Source organism: Myotis nattereri, assembly GCF_964212035.1.
Source record: "Myotis nattereri genome assembly, chromosome: 11".
Classification (NCBI taxonomy): Eukaryota; Metazoa; Chordata; class Mammalia; order Chiroptera; family Vespertilionidae; genus Myotis; species Myotis nattereri.
Window position 1 is genome coordinate 47,092,821 of NC_138086.1, and position 12,618 is coordinate 47,105,438.

At 38.2% G+C, this 12,618-nt stretch overlaps 1 protein-coding gene across 1 annotated transcript in view; it reads left to right on the plus strand.

The window, feature by feature from the left end:
• Nucleotides 1-12,618, plus strand: part of PPP1R9A (protein phosphatase 1 regulatory subunit 9A) — a 241,769-nt gene that overhangs the window by 169,954 nt on the left and 59,197 nt on the right. Inside the window, exon 7 of the mRNA XM_081102246.1 lies at nt 3,270-3,335. Coding sequence (XP_080958372.1) covers nt 3,270-3,335 — 66 coding nt within the window. The remainder of the gene's footprint in view (nt 1-3,269; nt 3,336-12,618) is intronic.

Here is a 12,618-nt window from a genome sequence, read left to right on the forward strand (position 1 = left end):
GTTAAGTAAGTATTCAGTGCCGGCCACCTTGCAAGGTGCCTTTCCCCACATAATTTCATGTACCTTTACAGCAAACAGAAGAGATTCTTTTTTTCTCTAGAAATGCAGCAACTGAAGCTTTTTCTGGTAGTTGGCAGAGTTCAGATGGGAAGAGGGATCTTCCTGGCTCCAAGGCCTGGACTCTGCACCACGCTGCTCTTTCCGAACAGAGAGGACTGAGGGTTCTGCCATGTTTAGGCACACACAGATAATTGGGTAACAAGAGATGCTTCAGGTGAGGGAGTATCTTATAAGAATTTCATTCTGTGACTCTGTCCTATATCTTATCTAATTAAGGGTAATATGCAATTGACCATCACTCCACACAAGATGGCTGCCCCCATGTGGACACAAGATGGCCGGCAGAGGAGGGCAGTTGTGGACGATCAGGCCAAAGGGGGAGGGCAGTTGGGGGCAATCAGGCCTACAGGGGAGGACAATTGTGGGGGATCAGGCCAGCAGGGGAGGGCAGTTGCGGGTGATCGGGAGCAGTTAGGCGTCAATAAGGCTGGCAGGGAGATGGTTAGGGGATGATCAGGCTGGCAGGCAGAAGCGGTTAGGGGCAATCAGGCAGGCAGGCAGGCGAGCTATTGGGAGCCAGCAATCCCGGATTGTGAGAGGGATCCCAGATTGGACAGGGTGTAGGCTGGGCTGAGGGACACATCCCCCCACTCCGCACGAATTTCGTGCACCAAGCCTCTAGTTTCTAATAATAAGGGAATCTAATTCTTGGAGGGTTTTTTACTCTAGGCAAATGCTTAATATAAGTATCCTATGAAGATAGGACTTAAAGAGTATACAAATATTTTACAAAATATTGTAGAAATAGAAATCAGGTGCTACTGTGTTACTCCAAGTAACCCTCACTTTACTGAAATGGTCACGGAGCCTTTTCCTCTGTCTCTCTCGCTCATGCTCCTCTCTGACTTATGTACTCCCTCTCTTGCTGTTCCACACCACCTCACCCAAGTGTGCCAAGCTGTTAATTTTCTGTGCATAGGAGAGATGAAAGCTGTACAAATGATTAAAAGTCACTCTTGTGTAAACACGTTATCTATGTGACTTAAATTCATTTCTTTTACTAATGCTACCAAATATTTTTAAATTAATTTGAGTGTTGTGTTCCTATCTTTTATTTACTCTCTTTCTCTGTTAATAAAAAGTAAAATGTCCAAAAATTGTAATGGAAATGAGATCAATCAATACTGGTTATCCAGTGGGTAAATGGCCCTTGAATAATTTAGTTAATTTGATATCTACTTGAGCAATTCATTGATTTACATATCTTCGTTAATCCTGAATTATATAATCAATCATTTGGTTTCTCAGGCTTCCTATTTATAGAATAATTCTGTGATTTCAAAGATAAAATCATTTTTATTTGACAGTATCCCCTGTGACATTCCCTGGGACAGCGAGGAAAACCTCTAATTAAATGTAGAACAACAAGTTCATCCAAGTAATTCCAGTGCCAGTATTTAGATCATCATTGTCTACAAAGGATAGATAGCTTCTGGTTTTGGTCAAATCATCCAAGGTTGATTCTAACTTGGAACTTGTCACATTGACAGAGAGGAGTTGCTTGCTTGAGTTGTCTACAGGGAAACCATTGTAATGTGATAAATATATCCAGAAATTGTAAAAGTACAGTAGAACCATAGTTGGGATTAAAACTACTTTATCATGTATTGTGTGTGCTTAGATATATCTGGTTTAATGCTTTAGGAAAGCATAAATGATACTCCAAAAGAATTAAAATATAGAGATAATTCCAAACTCTAAATTTCTGCATTTTTATAGGCTTATCTTCTCCAAGTGTTTAAACTAGAAGAGTTTATAATAAGCAAACAGCCAATTCAACATAATTTGCATTCCTATATCTTTTTACACTCAATGTTAAACATTCTGATTCTTTAAAAGCAAAGTGGCTTTTTAAAATGGCTCTACCTTAAGGCTAAAAGTGGCTTTTAAAAATGGCTTGTGAAAATGGTTTTACCTAAAGGCTAAAGAATAAAAGAGATCCTACAAAGAAGAGGAAGATAAATATCTGAAAAATTGAAAAATTTTAAATGTAGATCTGTGTTTAGTGTTTGCATTTCTGGATTTAATAGAATTCTTGTTCATTTCTCCTTCTTTCCTTTCTCTTTTTTTTTTTTAACAATCTGAAAAGTAACCATGGAGGATTTCAGTAAAAACCCTCAAACAGTTAACGCTGTCCCATAATATTCTGGGGTATGGTAAATTTTTCAACTAGATTTTAATTTTCAATAACAAGTTAAATCTCCCGTCATACTCCATAACAATGAATCTTTAGCATTTGAGTGGTGAGATGATATAATTCTGGCATGGTTTGTGTACTGTGGGTCTTCTATGCATATTTGGGGCATCTCTATCAGAGAGTATTTTGCAATGTGAAACGCTGTGGGCTCAGACTGGAAATGAAGTCTGAACTGGTACTGTACCACTTTTTTAAATTAGAAAATAAATATGGTCATTTACATTAAAATGAGCTAATTTACATGCACATTTAAAGTTATCTGATTATTTTGCTTTTGCCTCTTTCTATATCCTTTTAAACTATACTATTTATTACATTTTAAAGGCTTAGATTATTGATGGCATTTCAAAGTCTCTTTAGGCAGTAGTTCATAACTATGTTAATCATCACTCCAGTAATGGAGGCCCCATTTTTTTAAAACAGAACTTAATCTTTCTATAATTTCTTTCCATTACTGGAAATCAATATCATTATAACTATATTATAACAATATTAGTTAATTTTTTAGAATCTTTAAAAGTTCTGAATACAATTTGGAGCAGCTGCCTACATGTAGATGCATTTTCATTGCTTGTGTTAATGTAATAACTGAAGGCAAAAATATAATGGAAGCTGTGGTTTGCACAAGTGTCAAAAGATTTACAAGAATAGAATTTTTATGTGAAAAGCATTAAAGGGATAACATTATATTTGACTCATGCTGTTGGTTGTTCCTGGTTGGAAACAGCTTGTGTTGCGTGAACAAGAGATTGCAGTTATTATGGATGGCTTTTTAACAATGTGAACTGACTTTATTCTGTGTTTATAAGAGTGGGGGCATTCTCTTAGTTCTTGAAAGTGTGTGCTACAGCAGGCACTGGAGCGTCAGTGGTTTGTTTCTTATCCTTTACCATTAGGCTGCTCTCTTTAGTGGGGTAAATCCTTCTTTAATTTTTGTTGTCAACTATTTTAGAACACGGTGGCTGACTTGCAAGGAGTGTCTGGCAACTGCAATAACAATAACAACAATTTCCTTAAGGTTTGTTTTCTGGTGGGGAATAATGCTTATCTGTACCTTCCTGCTTCGTGTGTGAAATGAAATAGTCTCTGTCTTATTAACTAGCTTTATGCTCACAAGATCTTCTCTAGAGCTGTGTGTTGTGAATGTTGAATAATAGTTTGAGGATTATTGTTTGAAAAATAACATTTAATTCTGAAACTTGAGTCTACATATCTTAGTTGCAGAACTGGACTCACTTCCTAATATTTAACCATGGATGTTTTTAACACCTAATACTTTAAGTATTTTGTAATTCTTATTAAAGGGAAACAAAAGACATCTAAGAACAGAGCTGTATGATGTTGGTATAATACAACATACACAGTAACTTATATTGTCTCTAAATCCAGCAATTTTCTTTTAATACAACGTTCTTAATTTTTAAAAAAATGCATATATCTTTAAATTATCATAGTACTTATTTGCATGGTCTATATGGTGTACATGCCAAAATGTCTAAAAATGTGTTATACTATACCTAAAATAATTATCATTATCTTTAGCTGCCAGTAAGAGAGAGGAGGTTGAAAAGAGAAGTCAGGTGTTTTTTTTCTTTTTCTGAAACATATGAAAAGATGCCTAACCATATAAGCAATGAGGATGTGGAAATGAAAAACCAAAATGAAATATTTCATACCTACTGAATTGATTTAAATGGGATATTTTAGGTTTGGGCAAGAATGTGGGGTAAAAGGACCTGTTATTCTCTGTACATAGGAACATAAATTGGCCCAACAACTTTGAAAAACCTTTGGCAATTATCTAGTAAAGTGAATCAACAATTATATTTCTTACTAAACACCTGCACATGAGCTATAATAAATGTATAATATTGTTTTTAATATAGAAAAAAATGGGGTACAACTGATACCTTTATCAACAAGAGAAAAGGTAAATATATTGTAGTATAGTCATACAGTGGGGTAATATACAGAAGTTATTTCAACAAGCCACAACAACTGGTGGACTCTGAGGAGTGTACCATTAAAAACAAAAAGGCACAGAAGAATACAAACAATATGATTTCATTTATACAAAGTTTAAAATCTTGTAAAAAAAATAACACGTTGTTTAGTTATAATAAAAATATTTTAAAAACTAGAGAAAATTAAGAGTGATAAAAGCAGATTTGCTCTGCAGTGTAAGTGTTTGAAATAGATTCAAGGAGACACACACATATAGAGGACCATAATTAAAATGCAGTGGTTCTACTTCTGTTCTTGAACTAGGTTATTAGTTCATTGGTGGTGGTTACAACATTATTCGTTATATTTTCTATACATTACAAAGTACCCTGTATCAACTCAATATTTAATGAAAAAGGTTAAAATCTGCCATGTAGAATTGCTTTGATTTAGCAGTTATGTAGATATAAAATGAATAGTTCCTGCTCTTCAAGGACTTACAAAATGACTTAAGAACCTGTGTCTCAAACTTGCCTCAATGTGAGGATCTCGAGGTACTTCTTTAAAATGGTAGATTTGTACCTTGAGCCTCAGACCTACTGAAACAGAATATGCATGATAGACAATCTAGGCTTATGGGAGTTTGTGGGGAAGGGGTTAGCTGCAATCAGAGCTGGAATTGTCCAGTTTAAAGATGCCAGGAAAACGGATATAAAGTCCTGGTATTGCAGAGATTTGCAAAAAGGTATTGCTGCCAAGAACCACCAGATAGCCAAAAATGAGGAAAGGAGTTGAATTATTCTCCCTCCAAGGAATTTGTAAGATAGATTTATTTTTATTATCAATTGGTAGATAAACCATAGAAATACCATCAATGACATTTTTGTTGATTTTAGTTTATTGTTTAGTATATATTATATATATATATATATATATATATATATATATATATATATATATATATCTTCTGGTTCTGGTTCTATTTAATGACCTATTAGCATTTTTGTAATCATATGAGTCAGTTTTTATATGAACACACCATATTTTCCAAGATTTAATTAGTTGTATAATTATAGAATTATTAAAACAATGATAATATGTATCACTTTGGTCACTGTAGTTGTTCTCTTCTGCAGATAAAATTCAAGAAAATACAAATCTCTTAGTCTCTTCCCACAGTTCTTCTGTTGGCATTAGAACAAGTGCTTCATTGTTTCCTTGGAAAGAAAAATGAAACTCAAGGAAGGCTGCCAACTTGAAATTGCAGTGTGACATTTGAATTACAGAGGTCTACTTTGGTCTGTTGACTGTTCAGTTCTGGGTCTCAGTGGGAAAAATAGGGATCACTGGTTCCCTCCTCACATAGAATATATTTATCAGGGACTTAAAGACAATAACATTTATGTCTTAGTAAGTGGGTAACATTATTAAGAGGAATTGAACTGGGACTATTGAGTCATGGAAAAATATAATTTATGCTTCCAAGAAGCTTGCTATTTTGCTGTGGAAACAATAAGTATATATGGTAAGGAATTTAAATCATTTTCAAGGCAACCTGTCAAAAGACCAGATAACCATAGTGTAAAAGAATCATCACAACTAAAGACATACAAAGTAAAAGCGTGAATTTGAGATTCATGGTTTCAAATTTGATTGCAAGAAGTTTTTTTGTTATTTTTGTTTGTTTTCTATAATGGAGAAACCAGCTCAATATTGTATATATTCAAAGAAATAAAAAGGCCAGTTTACCTGCAGAGCAGAGTATATAGAAAGGAATAGTGGTTGGAAAGTCTTTGAAAAGGTAAATTGAATAATATTCTAGAAACTTGAAAAATCAGCTGAATTTCTAATTTTTTCCCCATTAAATAATAATTGGCAGAAATGCTCTTTGATCGGAACTATCTTTTCAAGTGTTTGTGTATGAACACAGCCTTGGAGATAGAGGTAATCTTTCCCTCTGGAGCAAAGGCAGTAATGCTGCCTGTTATAAAAGATGCAGGTTACCCATGCTCTGGGGTCCTCTCTTGTCATGTCTATGTGTATAGACATTATCTGGCCCTATTCTCATCACTCTTTGGAAAGTGTGGCTTGAGGTGTCAGCACAAAAATCATGATGGACTATATCAGCTAGTATGTAGAACAATTCTGGGTTAGAGGAAAGCGCTAACCTTGCTCAGTCAACACTTACGGAGAAACACACCCACACTGAGCATGAAGGGAGGGAATTTACAAACGCTATGGCAAGAAGCCTGGTTAATCTTTAGAACTCTGGCTGGTTCACTGAAGAGATAATGGGGCAAGGCATATAATGCTAGTTAAGGAGAAATAGCAAACAGTTGGGCTGCCTTTCAACTCAACCTCTATTGTAGTTTATTGTGCCAACTTTACATTAATTCAGACAGCAAAAGACCTCAGCTTTTTGTAGAGGGTCTTTGCTGCTCTAAGGGAATATTGGTCCTGTCAAGAAGATTTTCTTGAGATAGACAAACTCATGTGAGAAAAAACTGATGAGTATTTGGGTCCTAACTGGTTTATAATACTGGTGAAACTGTTCGAAATTAGAAAACTTCACCATCCCTTATGTTCAAACCAGATTCATAATTAGACTCCAGATTGAGATTTCCTCTATAACAGAGTCCCTGTTGTGAGAGTCAAGGCTATGGCTTCTGAGTCAGACTCCCCAAATCTAAATAGATTGTGTTCATAATGATGACTCACCTTATATACTGCTTCAGGTGGACATTGGAAGTTTGGTTAAAACATGAGTAATCACTGCACTGCTCAAAACTGAAAACTACTGTGCCTTATTACTGGCACAAAGCTGCTCTCTGCTCCCATGCCCCTTGATGCTTCCTCTCTCTATTTTGACTTTAAGGAGAAAGATGGCTACCGCTAGGGCTGAGATCTTTTTGTTCTCTGGAGAGACCAAATGCTACATGAACCCCTTGAATATGCTGGGGAACTTTGAGAGGGAGACACCCAAACTTTATGGTTCTGTGAATACTGGTCTTGTAGATGTGACCTTTGGGCAAATGCAAGGTAATGCTGTTAATGTTTCCACTGTTAGACATATAATGGAATTGATGTGTTATATGCCTGCACTTCTTTGTCCCATTAGTGCCAAAATGGAGATCTCCCATTCAGGGATTGGCACATGTAGAGCAGTAATAGTAGGACATATAGAGCACTGTCCCTGTTTTCTCCCATGTGGTCCAGAAACAATACAGAATCCCAGGAAGAGAAGGGGAAATCATAGCTTACTTAAATACTTAATAGCTGGCAGAACACCCGGCCTGATACAAAAAAACAAACAAACAAACAAAAAAACGACAACCTCCCCCCAAAACACACACACACACACACACACGCACACATGCACACACGAGGCGGCGGGGCAGCTATTAATCTTCTACTGAATTCTTATGGAAACTGAAATTGAAGCCTGATTCATGGGGTCATGTGACTCTCTTACCTGAATTATCTCAGTTTGAGATTCGTCAACTTGAACTCTCTGATCAGTAAGATTAGAAGGACCCGTGCTTATCACATGGACATGATAAGTTGCCATTCTGACCCACTCTAGCACCTTAGATTTACTTGAACAAGTATAGCTTCCAATTCAGGGAAACTTTACCTCTAGAAACAAGGCCTCTAGCTCAGTGAGGCCTTCAGTTCATAGAGGTTGCCTTAATGCATGGACTTGGCTCACTGATGGGTCAGCTAAGCTGCCTACTACTCTCCAGCCTCAGCACCAGCTATGCTCACCCAGAAATGGATTTGGTCACTTTGTTCAATCAGTTGCCAGAATTGAGGGGCATTCTCATAATTCTGGCCTGAACTCCCCATGATAAACCTTGTTATATCTTTACTGACTCATGAAATATTATCAATGACTCAGCTGGTCACTTGGAAAATTACAGACTGACAGGTGAAAGTCTGGGATGGCAAACCATGGAAACAAACTGTGGCAATTGATCAAATTCTTTGGGCTATTCATGTAACTGTGTTAGTCGTAAGAAGCCTTTCTGTTTTTAAAGAAACACCATCTTTAGATCATCTTCAGCTGATCCACAGATCCCTCTAAAAATGAGGCTATTCTTGGTTACCCTGGGTTGCTTTCCTGAGGAATAGTTAATATGCATCCTGCCACCCATTCTTAGGCTGGGACTCATTTAATTAGATAAAGTGGTACAAGTTTTGACTGACTTTAGATGATGTGATCAGTGACACCACTTCAATTTTAGAAGGCATTCAGGTAAACCTCAACTAGCTGGCCAAGGTTATTATGGATAACAGAATTGCCCTGAACCCTGGATTTCCTTCTTGTGGACCAATACCAAGTCTGCAATTACTGATACATCCTGCTATGTCTGAATTGATACTGTAGACAAGTGGAAAGGCCAGTGAAGAAACTTTAAGGAGAAAGCCAACTGGGTTTCTATGGTAGATCCTGATGGTTTATGGTATTTCTTTAGCCAGTAGGGTCTGGAGGTCTTGGGGAACATGGTTGATCTAAGAACTGCAGGTTAGATTCATTCTGCTGCTTAGAGATCTTTTAATAGTGCTCTTTATGCAGTGCGATACAGGATGGCTTTGGTCCTAGCCACTCTTGGTCACACTGATCAGTGCAGCTGAGAGAATATGATACTCATGGGAAAATTCACCAGAAGCCAAGACGGTGTAGAAACGAAGGTAGACATTGTTTGGAGACAGTCTCTCCCTGGGTCTCTCACTTCTCTGCATGCCTTGTGAGCAGAGACACTGATGGCCTTTGTTCCATATTATCTTTTCAATGATGTTTGTCTAGTGGACAGCCTTATTAAAAATGTTGGTTTCCTAAGCTCACGATTCTTAACAAAAGATTTTTTGCTTACACCTCTGCTTCATTTTTAGACCATGTTCTCCTGGCAGTGCCCTGGGTTTGAACTTAGTTTGGAATCCATTTCTTAATTTTAGAATCACTCAGGTCACTAGGGACATTTCCTACTTTCTTATAGAAGGTGAGAACGTTGCTAAGCTTTCTGCCACTACACAACAAGGATCCCCTCCCAAATTTCCATGTATAGTCTGTTCAAGGCAACTTAGGCTTGCTTAACATACCCTTCAAAATCCTCCCGGCCTTTATTCATTGCCTGGTTTCAAAGCTACTTTCCCATTTTTCTGTATTTACTATATCCCCTTCCTATTGCTCTATAACAAATTACCACCAAAACTTAGCAACTTAAAATAAATAATATTTACGTATTAAAGTATCTGTGGGTCAGTTTAGTTGGATGCCTCTGACTCAGGATCTCTCCCAAGGCTGTAAATAAGGTGTCAGCCAGAGCTGCAGTCATCTAAATGCTCAGCTGGGGAAAGATCCGCTCCCAGTCTCACACACAGCTGTTGGCAGAACACAGAGCATCCACTCCCAAGCTCCCTCGTGTGAACTGTTGGCAGGCTCCAGGCCCTTGCTGGCTGTTGGCCAGAAGCATCCGTTCCTTTTGATGTGGGCCTTTCCCACAATATGGCCACTTGTTTCTTCAGAGCAAGAAGACAAAAGAGATGCAAGTCACACCAGCCTTTCTGTAAACTATTCTGGTGGTTAGAAGTGAGTCTCTACGTCCAATCTGCATTCAAGGGGAAGGGCCTGTACAAGAGGATGATTACCCAGAAAGAGGGATCCTTAGGGGTCATTGCAGAGCCTGCCTGCCATGTTGGGAAATTAAGTCCCTCCATTTGAGGAGTATATTTTCTAAAAGGAAGAGAGGGGAGGACTAAAGGCTTCAAAATATTATAAAATCAAATGCTACTCCATGAATGGTCTATCACAATTAATTGAACATTTTAGGAAGGGAAAGATGAGTTTGAGTTGTTACGAAAGATTTTGTGGGTAAATTATAACTCTCTCTGGTCAGAAATTTTAGGAAGAATAATTTGTCAGCTGTATTATCAATGTCCTGAAGAGCTAAGCACCTGAAGGCAGGGAGTGCAGAAGGCCATCTTGGTGACTAGATACTGACCTTCAGATGTTTCTTGACTTGATGCCCAAACAGTAAAAATAGAGTGAAATATCAGAAAACATTCTGAGAATAGAGATTGAGAAGAACATATTGAGTGACAAGAACATTTTGAGTGACTTGATAAGTGAGAGGAGGAATGGGCCAGGGATCATTGGGATGTCTTACATGTTTTATTTCTTTGGATCCTATCAGGACCCCCACGAGATTGGTATCTTTTGCACCATTTTATAGAAGAGGAGAGCACAACAGCTACCAGCTAAAGAACTTGCCACCATCATGCAGCCATAATATTGTTCTTTCTGTTTGAGGGCCCTGATCTCTCCATCCGCAAAGCCCATGCTCTGTTTGGGTGTGCTGCTCTGTGGCCCTGTGTTGGAGAGGCCAGGGATGGGGAGCATAACAGAATCATAAAGCCGTCTACTCGTGTAGCATACTCCAGGCACTGTGATGAGTACTCTGAATTTATCACTACTGGAAATTCTCCCAACAGACGTAGGCAGAAGCTGCTGTTATTTCCACTTTAGAGATGAGCAGATGACGTTGAAAGAGACTAAGTGGCCTCACATGACAAAACTAGGGCACACAGAAGTCAACTGACAGCAAATGGAGAGGGAGGCCTTTGCAGAGAAGGGGGTACTGTGCTGAAAACCATCTGGATGGTTGGCACAGATTTAGGAATTTTAAACATTAAAGTGTTAGTTTGAGGTCTTTTCTTCTCTAGATAAAAAGCAACTGTCTCCTATTCATTCACAGAACTGAGTCTGAAAATATACATAACCAAATTCAAATCCAATAAACAAATGCCAACACAAACTGCATAATTAAGGCTATTTTTATGATTAGCACCATTTAGTTTCCCTGAATTTACCAGAGCAAACATTGCTACAGCAAAAATTACTGCTAATGGTTGAGCCTAACAACAAGAGAAAATCCCCCAAAGGGTCACTTGGGCCCCAGCTACAGCTGTGCTTCACTGTATTTCTTACTTGAAAGCTGAGAATTAGCAGGAAAATTAGGCTCTGCCATGCTATGCAGATGTAGCTATGACTATTAATTTATTCAGCAAACATTTCTTTAGTGCCTCCTATGTGCCAAGCAGTGTGCTAGCCACCCTGGCATTGCAGGAATAAACCCTACCCAGCATTCTCTAATAGCCAACTTTTATGAGTGATATAAGACATGTAGCAGAAACATAAAGGGTTGAATTAGAAGAGTCTTAAGGCTGCAGCTTCATAGGATGTGCCAAGTAGATGGATATTCACTTCTGATCACTGGGGTAGGAGGGGATCCAGTTACAGGACGAGAACAGAGGCCTGGATGTTTTCTGGGATAGAAGCTGGTATCTACTCCAAACCCGGGAATATAAGAGGATGAGCAAGTTTACGGGATAGAGACATTTACTTCAGAAATGACTGACCGATTTGCTTATAAAAGACTCTAGTGGCAAGGTCGTTTAGGACATTATATTAGCAGATGTCCGGATATGAGATAGATTGGAGAGCTTTAGCATGTTGCTGTTACAGTATTAGCACCAGCAGGAGCAACAAGCTGCAATTGCTCATTTTGAGCACCTACCATGTGCCGGACTTTCACAAACACTTCACAGGCGCCATCTGATTTAATCTTGTGACAGCCTTGTTATCACAGAGCCAGGATTTGAACATAGGCCTGGGAAACTTCAAAATCAAGATTCTTTCATTGGTCGCCATTTAACCACCTCACCAACATGACAGATCTGTCTGTTCCTCTGTACAACCCGGGCTGAGATCCTCAGCCTTCCTGGGTGTTAGGGCTCTAGTGCGTCCACTCGCTTCTGCCCCCACCAGTCAAAAGTTACATGTTTACTAAGAGGCAGAACAGCTCTACTTATTATTATAAATGTGTATTTTAATGAAATATCTAATTCTGTAAGTAATACGAGTGTAAAGGAAGTGTGTCTGTGAAAATGAGATAAAATGCTTAGGGAAGATTCAGTAAAGACTGGTAGCTCAAGAAAATTAGATGTGAGAAGGAAATGTAAGAGATATAAACCATAGACACCTAGCGGAATGTTACACTCATCCTGCCTTGCAAATAGGGTTTTTGTCCACTTTAAGACACTGCAGTAATTCTACAGACTGTACGCTATAGTTCTGGTTTACATAAGAAAGAGTGCGTGAAACATCAGTCAGCCGGTCCGTAAGCTAAATCTTTTGAAGGAGATTTCTATGCTCTTGCCCAGGGTGAGCATGTTATGAGAGAAAAGAAGAGGATAAGAACTTTGGAGCTCATCAGAGACACTCTTCAAATCTTCAAAGTGAATTGAATGATAATGTTCAAAGATGTGGAAGGGGAATCTCAACACAACAGGATTAT